Raw genomic sequence first — 19325 nt, forward strand, 5'->3', positions numbered from 1 at the left:
AATCCATTAATTTCTATTTTGCTGTTATTATGAGCCATAGTCTGCAGAACCACAAACTTAATATTTGCTCCTTGACAGAAATGCTATATATTTTCCAGAGATGGGCCATGTGGTACTTTTTATCTTTAGAATTCTAGATATCATGCTGGCTTCCACTTACGTTGTAATAGAATTTAATTGATGAATATATAAGAAGGATATCGTCTTAATATGAAATATCCACAGACTACTTCTAAATGTCAAAACTTTTCAACTGCTATTTACACTGTAAACAGTAAATCATTTTAGAAGCACACTGTCATTGAATACACAACTAAGGTTAAAAGCAAAACATAAAAATAGTTATGATACAGTAAATGCAATAGCATTGGGTTTATCTGAGAAATTCGTGAGGTGTGATTGAGATCCTAGTTCACACAGATGTAAGACACTATAAGACTGATATACCTAAACCCCTTTGCAAGGATTAGAGATTGTTACAGATACTTAGCAGTTCAGCTGCATGCAAGGATGCAGGATGCAATTCAACTTCTCATTAGCATTCCTAATAGAATATTGGATAGCAAGGAGATTTTATGTTTGGCAGTAAGACAAACATGCTAGACATGTTTATAAACCTACTGACAGACCTGAATCTGTTTAGCTTCAAAAATATATATAAATAATAATTCCTAGTTAAAGCCTTTTTTTTTTTTTTTTTTTTTTTTTTTTTTTTTTTTTTTTAACATATGTAACAGAAAAAAGTACATAATTTTGTAATACTCACAGTTGCCACCTGCTCTGTTACCCCTCTGCCCCACCGAGTTTTCAGATTCTTTGTATGGAAATTGAAGTGTAGTATCCAGACTTCGAAAGCCTTCTTTGAGAGAGTGGTGCTTATAGTAATCTACAAGTTCCTTGCAGAAAGGAAAACACTGTCATTGGAAACTGAAATCACATCCTTTTCATGATTCTGGTGTACAGTCAATGACAGTTTTATAAAATAAGTTCACAGCTATGATCCCACAGAGCACAGACATCAAGAAATCAAGTAGCCTAATAAATATTGATTGCTTTTATATTGCAACTTAACTGTGTAATTTAACCCTTACCCTGAAGTATGGAGCACATTTATAAAACTTAATTTTTCATAACAGTGATACATGTGCCTATTTTCTTCGACTATAAAGCTGTGTTTAAAAAAGAGTCAACACTTCTAGCTTTGTTGAACAAGGCTGAGAAGGTATTTGATCTTCTGAAGTCAGGCAGAAGGCAATGTTAGCCGTTCATTAAGCATGCAGCAGTAACTGCCTTTGTTTTTTCAAATTTCTTCTAAAATGATAAGCAGTGTTCATTGACTAATGAATTTATAAGCACACAGATCTCAACTAAGCTTATAAGGATTGCATACAAAAATCACAGAAATGTGAGTGAGCAGACAAATGGACCATGTAAAGTTTTCTAGGCTTTGCCATTAAAATCTGTTGGTTTTTCCTTCTCATAATGAACACAAAAAAAAAAAAAAAAAAAATCCAGCAGTTCATATACTCCTTGAGCCCAATCCAAAAAAAATTCTGTAACTCTATCTCTATTCATTAAACTATTCAAACAGTTTATTTAGGTAACCAAGGAGATAAATTACTTAAATTACTATTCTAAAGACAGTTTGTATCCAAATACTGACAGCTCATATTCTTTCTTTGATATCTTCAACCTGCCACTGTCGCTTAGCTTTGAATTAGTTCTAATAGTGATGATATCACACAGTTCATACACAGAGCCTGGAATAAGATTAAAAGTCACCAGACAATTATAAGCAAACTGTGGGATTTCACTTTTCAGAAATGTGATTAAAGAAGTAATGCATTTATTGTAAATACTTCCCTCTTTCCAGTACCTACTCAGTCATTCCATTCTACATAGTTATATCCTGATTCCCAAAATGAAGATTTGACCAAGCCAAGTATAGGTTAAAATAAGGAAATAGAACAATGTTCAGTTATTTCCTTCTAGTTAAAAAACAATAATAATAAAAATAAATCCTTCAGCGATCATTATTAACTCCAGCCAAAAAAATGATCTAAAAAAGATCTAATGTATATAACACATTTCTGACAACTGTCCAAAGCTTATCTTCTGAGGCAAACTCTGAAGCACTTCATTTCCCATGCTGCCAGCTGTTGTAGACTCTTTCTAAGGTAAAATCTAAAGCTATGAAAAATCTACACCTGCTTTTAACAGTTCATCATCACAGACTGCCAGACACTACAAGCAAGCAGGAAGGCCAGGAGAATAAGAACTCTTTGCGCTTTGTTATCTGACATGAGCACAGCCAGCAAGCTACACTGTCTGCAAACAAATTTTCTTTCACATATCATTCAAATTACCAAGGCAACAGAAACAGTAATTTGTAAGCAAGCAACAAAGTGGGACTCAAATTCCTCCTCTTTTCTACAGCACCGTAATGGATACATTCCATGCCTAAATATAAATACGTAATTTTAAGCACATGTCACCATGACTTAAAGCATAAACCTTAAGAATCAAAAAATACCTTCTTTGCATAATTCAAATCTCTCATCCTTCTGCATTTCCACATACCAAAGTAGCACAAACTTCAACAGCAACAGTTACACAGAAATCACACATTGTTTAAAACCTAATCAATACTTACCATTAAATTTTTAAATTTTCTATTTTCTGCAATGTGGAAGTAGCCATCTCTTGTTAATATCTTGATGTGCTTCACTTCGTTATTGTACCTGTGGGCAATGAATAACTTATGAATACAAATGTGTTTTTAATCATGGCAGTCAATAGTTACCTGAAGGCATGCCCCAATAACAGTATACAAATAAATTCTTAAGACAAAATGCACATCTATGTCAATGCAAAGTTGACATCTAATTACAAAAATATACTTATTCAAGTACAGCTGAAGAGGTAATCTGTGTTCTGAAGAGAAATTGTAACTAACCACTCTAATCATGAATTCCCATCCCACATATTGTTTGCTTCTCCATTCATTTTGATGTGATAGCAAAGAAGACCCTCAAAACCATGAAACATGTTCTACTGAAACTTCTGAGATGCTAAGACTTCCAAGAAATTTCCACTAAAGTAAATGAAACAATCTTGCTCAAAAAGATTACATCATATTTTAAACACTTGCTTAGTCTTACCCAATACATTAGAATACCGTTTTTTTTAGACTTGTCTACTACACATCAGCATCAAAAAACTACTGCTGCTTCCTTCTATAAATCCCACATGCCGTGTGTGATTATATAAATTATTTTTTTTAAAACTATTTTTGGTTTTTTCCTTATTGGTCTCAAATACTGAATTATCTAGTAGTAAGTAAAAACAAAACAACTTTTCCCACTTACTTAATGCTAATTGCATACTCTCCCGACTCTTTAGTCCTGTGTCGCACCAGGTAAGTGCTATTTACTCTATTAATAAGTTCACTCTCTGCTTGCAATCTTTCCATTGCTCCTGCAAACCTGTAACACAGAGAACAACAAAAATTGTCTATGAGTTCCCCAAAGGTATCCCAGTACTCTTCATGAGACAATAATCTAAAAATACACCGATTAAAATCAAATACCATTTCCAAATCTTTCAATAAAGCGTGAAGAAATTCTGCAGTCAGGTTAGGGAAATCCTTAATTGCCAAATACTATACTAGTTGAAGAACATAACTGAGCCTTAGCATTAGCTGAATGACCACTACCTTGAATATGTCAGAGACAAATGCTACTATGCTAGGTCAAAGATGACCTAAAAAAAAAAAAATACAGAATTTTTATATTTTTATTTGGTTTCATAATTATTAATAACCTTTTGTGGCTAAAAAGTAATGGGTAAACCAAATTTACACACACAAAATATATATATTCAGCCTAATATGGCCAAATTTAAAAGATCTGTTGCTGAGACTTGAAAGCTAAAATAAAAATGATACTGCTGTCTGTGTGCATGTGCAGATTTGTGCTCCTGCTCTGAGTGGAGCTTCACGAGAGGCTGTCTACAAATATTTGTGCAAAACTAGAGCCTAAATTGTTAACTGAGGAGGTGGAAAGTAATATAGCTTACAGTTAGATAATGCTTATTTTACCATTTTAGATATCAGACAAAATTTAGTCAACATCAAAGTCAACACTGCTACGCAAAACATATCACTAACAATTAGAAAAGATATTTGAAATGTATCACAGAGTATGAGACTTCATAGCAAGTTTCAGCCTGAAGTCATTTTTCAGTTAAGCATCGCAAGGCCTTAGAGACTCAAGACTGATCCCAGTGATGCGCTCTCTCTAAACACAATTATAAATAAAACAAATGTCAGAGCTGAAGTAAAAAATATCAATTTATAATATCAAACATTCTATTTAGCTTGATTTGAGATCTCCATGTTTGTTTTGTTCCAATTCTGATTTCACTTCAGGCAATCTGGAGAAAATCAAAACTCATATGTGAATGACAAAGCAAAAAACTACTAAAAGCACACATGATGATTAATCTGCTCTTTTAGAATTAGCACATCTTTTCCAAGGTGTGGTGAATTCTAGTAAGAAGAGGTTACTCACTACACTCCATATGCTCCAGACCAGCAGAGGGTGTAGATACACTGCCACTTTATATTGCTAAAGGTTTTGTTTGTTTAGAGATTTTGCTTGTTTTTTAATTAAAAGAAAAGCAAAATTATTCATGAGACAAAATGTATTTAAAATTAATTCTTCCTCTTTAGTCACTTAACACATAAAATCTTCTTGCATGCTTCATGTTACACATATCACACACTGTTCCATTTCAACCCCTGGGACTAAGGCTGTGCAGCTACAGGCTTGTAAACAGCATGTAAAAATCATTAAGCATATTGTTACATTGTAAATGCTTTTAGGCAATCTATGGTGTTGTATCCCCAAAACTATTGCACAATGCCTTCTTCAGAAGCCTAGAAAAGCTAAATCAACATAAATTAAATTGTAATAAGCAGTAAGCAGTTATCTTTCTATGACTATTTCTTAGAGACACTTTTGTGAGACTAGACAGGGACTCACCACAGTTGTGACGAGTAGTCAACTGGTTTTGGAACCTAGGACAAAGGAAACACAAAGGAATGCAGATCAGGATTTTTTTCCCAAGTCAACAAAGAAATGAGACAGTATTGAACTGGTTTCCAACACCCACAAAAAAAACAAGGAAAAAGAAACAGACAGTCTAACTAGTCTGAAAGTCTGTTTTCACTTGAAGAAACTTCAAATAAAAAGCAAATATTATATCCGAAAGTAACATAATATTTTAACTGCTGTGCTGCTGTGACAGATATTTTATTGTTCGTAGATATATACATGCATAAATTCATATATATAATTATGTACACACGCACACGATTGTAAAAATCACAACTGTCACTTCTATTTTGTCAGCACCTACGTTGAATTTCACACACAAAATAATCTCATGGAACTCACTGTAGAAAAGTATCTTTAGAATGTGCAAATGTACATTAACATACACAGAATTCATTCTGTGTATCCAGGATTACGTTGCCTTAGAAAAAACTGCCTACACAGAATATAGTACGTAATCTCCAGACAGAGATAAAATTAATCCATGGATTATATATTGCATGGCTTCATTCATATCTTTATACTTCGTTTTACTCCTGCGGTGGATTTTAATAAGTATGGAATTAAATGTTAACAACCAAGCAAACTACCAACAGTTTGCAAAATGACTTTTATATTTATATAAGCATATGCATAGATAATGCTAATGCATGCAAAAAAGCACAGTATAGAAGCATCCATGAAAATTAGCATTTCTTCTTGACCATCTCCCACTGCTGTCTGATACTTCACTATTACTCTACTCCTTTAAAATAACTTGCAAGGTGCTGAAAAGCTCGTCTTTGTAGAAGCTTAGCATAAAATTTTGCAGATTTATAACCTGATGTCCCTTCTAATTCTAAGATCGGCAAATGATTTTTTTCTCCTAGAGAATCATAGATTATTTTCTTGTTTTCTAGAATATAACATAGCAAAAATTAATGTATTCTTCTTACAATTTTTAATGAACATGGACTGTATTTATCAGAGACTTCCAAACACAGATCTCAGAAAGATGTTATACAGATCTGCCAATGTAAGATAATTGAAAGTAATTACAACTCCCACTAGCTCATATGCTAATTAACAAGTAGATACAAGCAAATGATAACCGCCAAGTCTTCAATCAGGTCTCTCAACCTGACCCTTGAACCAAAGCACATAATTCCCTCTAATGAACAAAAATCTGCTTAACATATAAAGCTCTGCATACTGCTTTTAACATAACATTCACTCAAACTAAACACGTAACCATTGATTTGAATGCCTCTCAATCTAAGATATTTATGTTAAAATTGTGAATTACACAGGACAACCCTAAATCTATATTTTCTCTAAAAATAAATGTAGGCACTATCATGGAACACAAAGTTTTGTGATAAATACATGTGGTCACTTGCTCGGCTTGCACAGCAGTAAATCTATCCAGGTATTAAAACAGTAATTAAGATAGTCTAATTTTTGGAGAGAAGAAAGATGAACAGAAACACATGCATTAATCCCTAACAACGTAGACAAAGGGTTCACAAATAGTGGTACTGTACTGCTGGTTGCATAGAAACCCCTTTGAAGCTTAAGGGCATAACTCAGCTAGGTACTACCACTGTCAGTAGCAGGGACACTATCACTAAACCAACTAGTAGTGTTGATCAGGCATCTCTGCCTTTAAATATGAGACTTGGAGGAAAAAAAAAAAAAAGAAAAAAAAAAATTATGAACATGCTGACAAATAACTCCTGTGAGAGGTATTTTAGTGAAGCAAACAGATGAAATATCCAAAGGCCGACTGGGCATTTACAGAGTCTTGGTGAACTGCAAGATTTTTTGATAATATTTTTCACGTACAGAAAAATTGCACCTTAAATGATTTGCATTATCTGCCACAGGGCTAATTAAGAAATCTCAGCCAGAAGAAAAAAGAGCAGGCAAACAAAACAAACATTTTGATTTCTCAAGTAGCCTTAATACTTGAGATGCAAAATCCAAAGTCATTTTTAAGTCCGCACTTTAGAGCAGGCAACCTTTTTCATTAATTTCAAACACACCATTTCATTGTCTCAGAGTAAAATCAAATGCTATTCCAAAAGCTCCTAGCTCACACTGTGCTATGTAACCAGTGCCTCAACAGAAATGAGTAAACTGGAGGATATCTAGAAAGGATCAAGCCTTGCTCTTATGTTGAAGAGCAAGTCTGCTGACATATACTACTTATTGCAAACAGGAAGAAATTGTTTATATGTACATCTGTGAAAAGCCCAGAAAAAATATATATATTCTGAAGCCAAGCAGTTTTTCATTCAATATTCATATCCAAGGTTTTTGATATATATATTTCAAACTGTTTCCAGGCATTTTTATATCAGTTGGCTGTAAAGACTGCTAGACTTAATAACAATAGTAAATGTTACAGTATGTTAAAAATCTGATTGATGTTTCAATATTTTTAACTGCATGATTTGTCATAATAAGATGCTGATATTTTATCCTTCCAGGTTAATAGTGGTGAAGTATCAATTTATCTTTTTGGTCTGATCATGACATTGCTTGGTAGCATTTCATGAATAATATTTGCTCAGTCTGTAAAACTGTATTATTTTCAACACTCTTCTTCTTAACAGTACATCTCTGAATTCAGCACAAAGTTCTATCACTAGAAAGCAATTTCCACTACACTTCCAGCAGCGTAAGTCACTTCTTCTGTTTTAGAGCACAGTGGTGGTTCCTAAAATGCTGGAGGTTGCTGTCAGTGATAGTACGGTATGACTGGAAGCCCTGAGGAACGAAAAGCCAATCTATAGCATGTCCACTATCACTGGTAGTTATTAATGCATGGTGCAAGAAATCCACATCTTTTGTAGAGAGAAAGGGGTGGGAAAAGGAAGTTAAGCTCATATAGCACTTTCCAATTTAATTACAGATCTGTTCTATCACCCAATTTACCATATCTTGTGCCTATAAAAACTCACGTGTACCCCTCTTTTAACAAAATTCTTAAAACATATGATACTAAATATGACTCATGATATCTCAATGTCTTCATAAACTACGGGACAATAAGCCTTAAAGGCATAACAAAAATGCAGCCAGTAACAGATTATGCCATCTACTTATAAATGATTTAAGTGGCACCTTGTCTGCTGTAATGAAAGGAATTTCAATAATAAGTCAAATTTGTGAATCCATTTAGAAAGTTTAACCTGTCTCAAAGAAAGGAACATGATTCATCACTGTTATGGATTTACATGAATGATCTCAGTTAAAGAACAAAGAGCAATTTGATGCATAGCATTATATAGGACAGAATGAAGGAACAAGCATGAAGCACATTAAGGCAGTCAGCACATCCATATAGGGAATCCCAAGCACACATTGTAAAACAATCTTGAAAGAAATACAAAGAACTAGGAACATACAGAGATTAATCAAGTAGCCTAAATTCAATGTTTTGGTTTAGTTTCACCCATTTTTAAACTCACTACTAATGGTGCAATCTCTCTCACTAACCCAAAGTGACTGAGGAATAGATTAGAATCATAGCATTCTCACCTTGCTGTGGGGGAAGGATGAAACTGCACTTTCATGTAAAATATGTTTACCCCATATCCTGGGAAGATTTTAAGACATTTCAGTTTATTAACACTCCCACGAGCTAAACCTGCGTCTCAAACATGTTTTCTTGAAATGTACAACTTAAATCCAGTAACTGAAAATATTAGAATGCGATATTATAAAGAATATCAAACAGCACAAAACACAAAGGATCTAGAAATAAAGGAACTTATGTAAGCTAAGTTCTGGCACAAACTAGGCAATTTTCCTGTAAGAAAACAAATAGATTTAAATGGTACGTACACATGGACTAGGCTTTACTGCATCACTTGGGAAGAAGCCAAGTTCTCCTGTTGTTAGATTTCTGCCCTAGAAAATAAAAAATCCCATTTTTGAAACATGAGGATTAATAGTAAATAATACATTCAATTCACAGTGCTTTCTTTAAGAAGATAAGAGTTGATCAAAGAAATAAAATTAAAAATATATATATTTTAAAATAAAAGCGTTCTTCTAAGAAAATGTTATTCAACTGTTATTTTTAAAATTATATGATTAACTAATTATTATAGATTATTCGCCTGAAAGTTTTCTGGGATAAAACACAAAGTGGACTCAGAGCCTGAGTTGTAATACACTAACAAGCATTTCGCAATGAAAGAGAGAAGAAATACTTAGCAGTATCATCTTGAAAATAACTTTGACCACACATCTGCAACACGATAAGTTAAAAGTGGAACAATTTCCTACCGTCTGCCTGAATTCATATCTTATACTATATTTGCCCCCAGGTGTGAATCCTTCTGAATTATAAACTGAATTTATTAACAGAGCTTAGTCTCCCATCTTAATGATCCTAATTTACAATAGTTAACCTTATCAGAAGAGCAAGTGATATCACAGTCAATAAAACTGGCCAACAAAAAAAAAAAAACTATTAATGAGAATGAGTACTTGAAGGAGCACAATTAAACAGTATATGTGTGCCCATACACACCACTGCTAATTGTGAGAAACATATTAAAAGATGAAATACATGATGAAACATATTCAATGTATATCAACCAGAAAAAAGCCAAAAATCACTATCTAATGAGCTCAGGGATGGAGTTCAATTTGTATAGTCTGCAAGTGCAAAAAAGTACATAACTTTAAATGTTCTTTAGTGTTTCATAATGTTTATGAAGTTTCCAAGTGCCATGTCCTCTGGGTCAAAAATACAGCCCGGATATTTGCAGAATCAAGGATGCTAAACATTTATTGAAATTAAAAGTGGAAAAATACTACATAATCAGTGAACATACATACACAAGACAGCATTAATACTCTCTTGTTCATTACACAAGAGCATCTGTACATACAACTATCCTACAATTTGCTTAGATATCATTACTAATCAGAAGATGCTGTGGGACGCAGATGTGCTGTTTCATTGGATAAGGGAAGTCTCCAGATGTAGTATATGTTCTATGGACAGCATTTAAAAACCAAAAGTGAAAGTAGTAACAGTCACATGGATGGACTCCTTTGTCATAGAAAAATATCACTGCCATCACTCAGGAACCTATTCCAGCATTGTGATCAGTACCAGGCTTGCAAAAGCACGAATGTAAAATCATCATTGAGACAACCCCGAGAAAGGCACTACCTTCTGAAGAAAAGCTTTAACATAAGGTAAACACAGGCATCTTTGCTAGTTAAATGAAACAAAATCCTTAAACAACAGGCTTTGATTTCTTCTACACTATGCAAGGCAAGTGCTCACATTAAAACATTCTGTAGATAATGAGCTGGTATACATAATTTGATAATGTGCTGAAGATACTAGGTTAATTTGTTCAACTTTAGAAATCCTAGCTAAAGACACCAAGGCTTGCTGTCGCACATACATGAAACTAACTTGTCAGACAATGGTTTGTAAGATCTATCCATCAACTCATGATTAACAGCAAAACTTTCATGCCACCATACTTTGCTGTTACTAATAATTTCTTGCTATTTAACATTAGCTGCCTGCTAGTTGCTAACTCTACGATTAGTAAGTATTTCATTTCCTTTGCATACTCCACATCAAGGTTTAAGGTTATTAACAAAAACCTTAAGCCACTGACTGGGCAGAATCAGTTTTAAAATTTACACAATGAATACACTATTAAATTGTATTTTAAGTTATATATCTACATGTGCACATGCATTCATACATTTTTACACAAAGTTCTTCAATGAAGCTCTTCAGACTCCTTAACTTATGCTCTCAGCAAGACTAGGGGCTGATTCACTGCTCTTGCACCTGTTTTAATGAGGCTTTCAGAAATGCATCTGATACTCCCTTCTATTTAGTTGAGCAATGCCCATTCAGTGGACTTGTACAGAGACAGGACTCCAGGACAGTTTATTAATTATTGCATCCTTGATCCATTCTTATTTGTTTATCACAAATTGTCTAGCAAGGAGAGAAATGAATCAGAATAAAATTTCAAAGGAGGAAAAAAAAAAGCCACTCTGAAAGTTTTCAATTTCAAAGGGCACTTTTGCAGTGCTGCCTCTCCAGTATTTCCTAAGGTGTTAGGTAATTCTAAATTTAATCCCAGTTTATTTGTATCCATCATAAACATTATTGCTAGGAGGTAATCATGTTGTAAGAATAATGACCAAATGCTGCCCATGTTCAGCAAGAAATCAGATCAAACAAACCTCACTCTGGAAAAGTCAGAGCTGCTACAATATTTATGCAAAACATGATTGCCACAACCTGCAGAAGGTTAAGCCATGGTCAGAGTGAAATACCATGCAGGACAGATTACACGATATATGTGAAACTGAGAGAAAAAAAATTTAAAAAAATGCGTTCAGTAAGAAATTCAGACTACCATTAATAATGAAAACTTGATTTTCTATGACATCCTCAAAGATAAGTCTTCTAAGTTGCCTAACTAACCAGGGATATTTGAATGGACACAGAAAATCTTAGCTTTATATACAGCCATGGCATTGCATTTTGTTATTATAGAATTGAACTGCTCTTCTATTAATTAACCGCTACATTCCATATTTACATGGAAAAGAAATATTACATACTAGTTCCACTTGAACTCTAAGTTTTTTTCCCCACTGTAACCCGTAACAACATCAACCAAGTAGGTTGCTCTAAGACTGCAACACAAAAAAATGAATTCTCCCTCAAACACAATTTCGGATTTTTCTTTAATCATAAGTACACTTACAACATACTTACTGCCACTCGGATGTTTACAGCAGGACTACTAACTAATGGAGTGTCACAAAGGACAACTAAAAAAGTAATTACTTGATATTGTTTAATACATACCAAAGAAAAGCCGGTTTTGAGAATGGAAAGAATCAGCACAGAATACATTTGTATTCTTTTGGCAAACTTGAGAAATATGATTGCCTGGTGGGTAATTGTAATAGAAACCTACAAAACTAGAATTACATTCTATCTCAGGGTAGGAATTATGACATCCCTGGAAGCCTATCCTCAAGTTAAGCAGGTAACATTTTATTCAGGCCAAGCTCAGAAGAGAAAGAACTCACACCTACAACAAAAACAAGACCATTTCAAAAGATACACTATTACACCCCTAACTACTACTCTTCTTATGGGTCTGAAAGGTACATTGAAAGCATTAAATTTTCTCTTTCCACCTAATAAGCCTTTTGTTTTTTTCTTTTCTGAACGTTAAATAAACAAGCAACACCCAGGGAAGCAGAATGGCTCTTCCAGTCCTGCACCTTGACTGAACCAAGAAAAGTAGTGATGCTAAAAGGAACAAATGACAGACACCACAAGAACATCCTTATTTTCAAGGTGTTTACGGAGGACAGTAAGGTAGTTTGCAATGGTATCAACCTCCGTACACTGAGTTTTCTCTTAAGACAAAGCTTAGGTTTCAAATGATGCTAGGGGGGAGGCAGAAAGAGAATGCATGTTATAAATCAATCTTTATCTCAACCATCTCTTGGTCTTTATGATAGGTCAGACTGCCTCTCAGAAAAGCAGCTGCTGTTTCATAGAGAAAAAAAATATTTCTGTCTTTCAGATTACGTAAGATGTAGACATGTGTGCATATATGGCTTTGACTGACTAGAGAATTATCACAGTAATTGCTATAAAATTATTTACACTTACATTAATAGAGCAGTGAGCTTCTAGCTCAAGTATTTTACATGATACGTACAAATAATATCAAAGATAGATACCAGTAGATTCAGACAATGGATGGATGTATAAGTGCACAGTGATAGAATTAGTCCCACAAGGTGCCAATAATTCTAGCTTGTGCCAAATATATTTAGCTTGACAACTACAATCTTCTCAGTCCCAAATCAAGGATGTGGTAAGGTACTTCTCTGAACCAGATTTATTTTGTTTTAAATCAAAGATTTTCTTTGTTTGGAAAGGAAAAATTGTTGCAAGATAAATTTCTGAAAATAAATTTGTTATCTGAGACTAATGGAATACGGTCATTTTGTAGACAATACAATACCTGCCAAAATAAGCTATGAGCATCGCCTGTGATCAGTTCAATAGTGTCCCCAATCTGGATATGTAATGGTGGACCATCCTGTGGTGCTGGTTGCGGTATTCCTTTGTAGTTTCGAATTACTTGCATCCTCGGTAAACCTGATTTTTTTTAAAAAGAAGACAAAAAAAAAAAAGAAAAAAAAAATTCAGCATATGTATTCCTGTTAACAACTTATGAAATCATAGGACCATAAAACCAGTTAATCAAAAAGACACTATATGTTTAACAGGCACCTAACTAAGGCATAAAGGCAGGTATTTCTTTCACTTGGCTTTCTTACATAAGCACATCACAAAATCTGAATGCTTCTCTTTTTTATTTTTTTTTTTTATTTTTTTATTTTTTAGTCTTTCCACCTTTTTGGAGTAAATTTCTATTCATTTCCAAGAAAACTCTTTCTAGAAAGCCTTTCTCTTCCTTCCTTTTCTTACTCCTCCTTTTTTTTTTTTTTTTTTTTGTTTTTTGTTTTTTGTTTTTTGTTTTTTGTTTTTTGTTTTTTGTTTTTTGTGCAAATATCCCTGGATCAGTCTAGGAAATAAAGATACCAATATGGAGAATCTCATAGCTCTTATATAATTAAAAAAGATCCTAAACCTCATGCCTAAGACTATAAGAATGACAGTCCTTCCAGGCTTTTCATAAGACCTTTACTTCCATTTTCAACAATATTTTCAGAAACACATAAGCAACATCTGTATCATCTGTATCAACTTAATGCTTCATTTTCAAGAGAAGAACTCTGGTTGCACACTGTATCTTCCACATCAATACTAGCTGCATCTAGGCAGATGAACCATGATTTTTATTTTTATTTTTTTAAAAATGGGAACAATCCACAGTCTGATACATAAAATTCTTTGCTCAAAGAATATTCTCACTAACTCTCAAAAAAAAAACAAGTTACAGCTTATAACACTACAGTTCAAGAACCCTTCTCAACAGGTTTAAAATAAGGGAGAAGAGAAATTTCAGACAGAAGCAAAAATTATGAGTACTCTAACGCCATGTTCCTATAACTGTATTTTCAAAAAACACATTTTGGACAGCTATTGCATTGCACTAACTAAAACAACACCCTGTGAGGTCATAAGAATACTTGAAATTGAGTCAAGAAGTACTGTATCCGTCAGGAAAAAAAAATACTAAAAACTTGAGAGCTCTTAGGAAAGCAATTTTTTCAATCTTAATACTGCCAAGTAAAGCACCCTTTTTAATGGAACAGATGTACCTTTGTTCCCTCATATTCTACTTTTAAATTACAATCTGTATGACAATTTCCCTGTTTTCAGTTGTGCAAAGATTTTTCCAGACTGCTAAAATTCAGTGGGCATATCCACTTCATCATCAATGTTTTTGACTGAGATTTTGTAGGAAGGTATATTAATATAAGTAAAAGCGATTGTTCACAAAATAAAGGTACAGCTGGACAGCTGTATGGATGCATAGCCATATCTAATCAGTTTCTAACTGGAAATTAATTTAATCTGTCACATAGGTTGGAAAAGACCTTAAAGATGATTGAAATCAACCATCAACATTACCTACCATCAGTTCCAGCACTAATCTAGGCTCCTTAGTATCATGTCCATACATCTATTGAATATCCTCAGGGATGACAGCTCCAGCACTCTGGAAAGCCCATCCCAATGCTTGAATGCTCTCCCCTCAGCCTCCTCTTCCTCAAATTAAACACTCCCACTTGCCTAATTTGCTCCTCACTGATTTGTTTTCTACACCCCTCATCAGCTCAAAGCACCTTAACAGCCTTCTTTTAGTGAGGGATCCAAAATAGAATGCAGTGTCACATACAAGAGAATAAGTTCCTTAGCCCTGCTGGCCACATTATTTCTTATGCAGACCAGAATGACATTGGCCTTGAAGGCCACGTGCTGGTTCCTGTTCAGTTGGCAATCAGCCAAGAATCCCTCAGTCTTTTTTCCACCCAGCAACCTTCCCCCAGCCTATAATGCCTCACAGGGATGCTATGACAGAAGAACAGGACCTGGAACTCACCTTCACCGAATGCCTTGCAATTAACTGGATACAGCATATCAATTAATCCTACCCAGATATCTGCAGAGGGCTTCCGACCCTCAAGAAGATCAACAGTCCCACATAAGTTGGTATCACCTGCAAATCTACTGAGAGAGCACTCAATCCCCTCATCCACCATCAATAAAAAAGGTTAAACAATTGGCCTCAACACAGAGCCCTGGGAAATGGTACTGTTGACCAGATCTACCTCCATTCACTCCGAACCAACCAACCAATTCTTTCCCTAATGAGCTGCACACCTGTGAATCCATGAGCAGCCAGGTTCTACAGAAGAATACCGTGGGAAACACATTTCTAAAACTCATTAGAACAAACGCACGGTCTTTCCCTCATCTACTAAGAAAAAGTCACAGGTTACTGATTAACACAGTTCTAACTGAAAAGAATGCTGGGGCTAGAACAGACGTATTTGTGTTGCAAGACCATTATAGCATTTTCAGGAGCAAGAAATACAAATATTCACGATCTCTAAATTGTATGAAATCACCTTAGTAAGTGCAACTCTGTAGTTAAGAATAAATACTAATCCACTATGATGAAACATTAACCAAATGAACGTCAGTTCCCACATTACTCAATCCAAATGACTTTATAACTTTTCACTGTTCCTTCAAGTTGCTTGGTATACTTAAAATGGACATCTAATTATTTAGTAAGCCATTATTCCACTTAGGTAATTACCAGACTAGGCTTTATTTCTCAATTTAAGGCAGACGTGCTTTGAAATTCTGACTGAGCATCAAGAAACACTGCATCTATTGTGTAGCAATAAAAGCAATGCCACATACAAGCATGTATTCAAAGCTGACAACTAACATATGAAAACTCCCTCATCACAATATAAATTATAGCTCTGTATATGCAAGAAATCATAAACATGCACTCAGAGCTATATATGGAAGCCTATCCAAACCTACAAAAACATTATTTGGTTTGCAAAATTTTGATACTGGGAATACAGTTTAACACATTACTAGTGGTAGATATTATGTATTTAAAATCCCACCACTGTATTAATCTCTGATGAGAATGAAGAAAGGTTCTTATGCACTTTTCAGTGCAAATCCTGTCAATATTTAGTTTAGGGGTTCTGTTTTATGATAGGACACTTACAAAATTATTAAATCAATCATGTGTAAAATGACTTGCTATTTTTATTTATTTCACTGGTAATCATGATTTTTAGCACGTGTGCAAACCAGTCCAAAAGAACTTGGAAAAAAGCTACAGTGCACCCAATTGTAGAATTATACCAAACATAACAAGGAATTAATCGTGTTAAAATACAGTATGCCTAGAATGCTTGTATTAAATTCAGTATCTTTAATTCTGTAAAATCTTACAATAATTTTGATTATAAAACTCCACCAGATACTGCCAAATATCATCTAATGCTTCTTGACGTAACTAGAAATAATTCTATAGATTCAAACAGACTTTCAGGCTAGGACCCCAGTGTTAAGAGTTTATTATTCTCCTTCACACACACCATAAACTCTTCGCCATAACACATACACAAACAGTGACAACTACAAAGCTGACGTGCTACAGCTACTCCCCACTATTCTGACCTTCATAGTTTACTACTTGCATCCAATTGTTGTCTTTCACCTATTTAGGAGTTATTTGTGCCCAGAGTTATCTTTAGTTTGAATACGTGCCACCTAGCACAACACATTCCACCACAAGACTTAAATAAATCAGCATCTGGAATTAAAAGGACACATGGCTAGGATTCCTATATACTGGAACAATGCAGAACAATGATTGAACTTCTTTAATTACTCTATTACTTTCAGTCATCTGCTTTAGTATTGATACAGGACGTTAGTCTTATAGGCTAGAGATTAAAAAAAAAGCGCGTATACACATGGGAAATTATTCACTGATGTTAATTACTTCATCATAGATCAGATTTGATTCAGATTCCTTGTTCATCAAAGTACAGCCAATCACATTCAAACAACATAGTATCTGAGTCACACAGAAAATCCCCACTATCAGTAACACCATACACTAAGTGACAGTCCATATTGATCAAAGATGTCAAAGAAATGAATGTGCAACTGATGTCTTATACTCATCATACAAAACTATCAGTGGAAGGGTCTGTCTCTGTTAAATGATTTTGAACATTTAAAAAGTTTCTCCAGAAACAAAAGTCTAAAAACATCTCTGAATCAATCAGAAACCAGTACAAGCTCTTCTAAAAACAGCATTTCCTCCATAGAAAAATGTTCAGCTCAAACCACTTTTCTTACATCACCAATAAGTGTGGAAAAAATAAATCAAGTACGGAAAAGTTACTAAGTTTGACCCTTTACCTCACAGGTAAGGTACTGTAATAAAATAGGAAAAAAAAATAAGAATAAAGTGGTATGTAGCAGAAGCCTGAACTGTTTTATGTGTAATGACTTTTGTGATAGAAAATTTATTATTTGTGACTTTTGTGATAGAAAAATAATGTTAGCACCAGGAGTAACTAAGCACCAATCTGGCTGCATTAAGAAAAATGCCTTTCCTTAAACAAAACACATAATTGAGTATTTAATCATACAGTTATGAATTAAGGAAGAAGGTTACCTTTTGGAACTAGAATAAGCTACAATAACCATTATATGTGTTCTCATAATTTCACATAACCTACTTATATTCTTTACAGCAGCTTTGCATTTATGAATGGCACCAAGTGACCCTCAGAGTTTCAAGCAGATTAAAAATGCTATTTTTTGCCAACAACATGCATAATGCATGCCATACAATAACCTATATCTGTCAAAATTGATTGCAGCATCTGCTGTTTCCAAACAATGCAGGACATGGTTTGTGCTTTGCGTAGGGATCATCTTACCATACAGAAAACTGACAGTACAGGAGAACAAGGTGCAAGGGTGAATTTGTGGATATACTATTAACACAAAGACATAAAATAGCTTCATATGCATTGAATACGCACTCCTAGTTCACATGAGTCTTGACGCAAGAATTCCTCTTTCCCTAGGAAAAGTAGAGCCTCGTTACCAAACATTTTTAACTTAATACAAACACCACAGACGTGTTTGAAGACAGCCCCCTGACTTCAAGAAGCTTTGAATTTGAAATAGAATTTTCAACAATCAGCCAAGGCCACATCTTGGTGTTTCCACAATCACAACAGAAAAACAAATGGCTTTCTAACAGGAAATTATATAAAGACTCCCTAATTCAGCCCTTTCTTTCATCAGAAGAGCAAACTGAGGGTCCATCTAGAAACTCTGAGCTTGCTTTTATTTTTTTGTTGCTTTTTGTTTTTTTGTTTGCTGTTTTTTTTATATATAGCTGTAAAAATATAGAATGCTGAAAAACAAGGAACAGGTTGACAACCTGTGACTGATAAGTCTCTCCATAGTCAAGACCAGAAATAGAACTCCATCTCAGTTCTCAGAGCCTCCTGCCTCTCCTTTACTACTCATCCAGGAAACAAGGGCAAAGTAACGCATGGCAGAAACTCCTTCCACCATCAAAATAAGTGCTTTAACTGTAATCTACAGTCACATTAACACAAACTCGACAGACTGGCAAAGGAGACCTCCCTTTTAAATAAAAGCAAAGGATTCAAAAATTAGCATTTATAGCACAGTAAACAAAGTCTGTAAAGTAAAACTAGGAGGATTTCAGATCAACAAGTACAGCAGCATACATTAAAATAATGAATTTATCATTAAAAAAAAAAAGAAAAAAGAAAGAAAATCAATGGGTTGATAAAAATAGCAATGTGAGAAGCAGGTGGACAGTATTAAATCCACAAACAGAACATCCATGACAATCTGCTGATTTTATAAACCAGAAAAAAAACATAGGCTTTAAACATGTTTATTGTCAACATCTTGGCCCAATATTACTAGAACCTAATTAATGGAAAGTCCTTCTCTGAGCTTGGCACTTTGTTTTTCAAATCAGCCATTGTTGCTCAATGTCAATCAGATTTTCAAATCCTTGTTCATAATTAATTCCTTGCAGAACTAAAAGTAACCTGGATTCTTTTCCCCTGCATTTTATCCAGAGAGCTGTTGCTTAATTTCAAATCAATGTTATCTAC

The 19325-nt window shown here is 34.3% G+C and overlaps 1 protein-coding gene across 8 annotated transcripts in view; it reads right to left on the reverse strand.

The window, feature by feature from the left end:
* The window catches only part of VAV3 (vav guanine nucleotide exchange factor 3), a 162445-nt gene that overhangs the window by 13203 nt on the left and 129917 nt on the right, over positions 1–19325 (reverse strand). For all 8 annotated transcript variants that reach the window (XR_014932606.1, XR_014932605.1, XM_085511036.1 and 5 more), the window contains 6 exons: positions 13154–13290; positions 8949–9014; positions 5046–5080; positions 3369–3485; positions 2654–2741; positions 767–896 (listed from right to left, as the gene is read on the reverse strand). Coding sequence is in view for 6 of the 8 variants with exons in the window: in XM_085511036.1 (XP_085367162.1) it covers positions 767–896; positions 2654–2741; positions 3369–3485; positions 5046–5080; positions 8949–9014; positions 13154–13290 (573 nt within the window). In the remaining 2 variants the exon portion in view is untranslated. The remainder of the gene's footprint in view (positions 1–766; positions 897–2653; positions 2742–3368; positions 3486–5045; positions 5081–8948; positions 9015–13153; positions 13291–19325) is intronic.

The sequence above is a fragment of the Coturnix japonica genome, chromosome 11 (assembly GCF_054131305.1).
Source record: "Coturnix japonica strain WE chromosome 11, WE-NBRP24, whole genome shotgun sequence".
Taxonomy (NCBI): domain Eukaryota; kingdom Metazoa; phylum Chordata; class Aves; order Galliformes; family Phasianidae; genus Coturnix; species Coturnix japonica.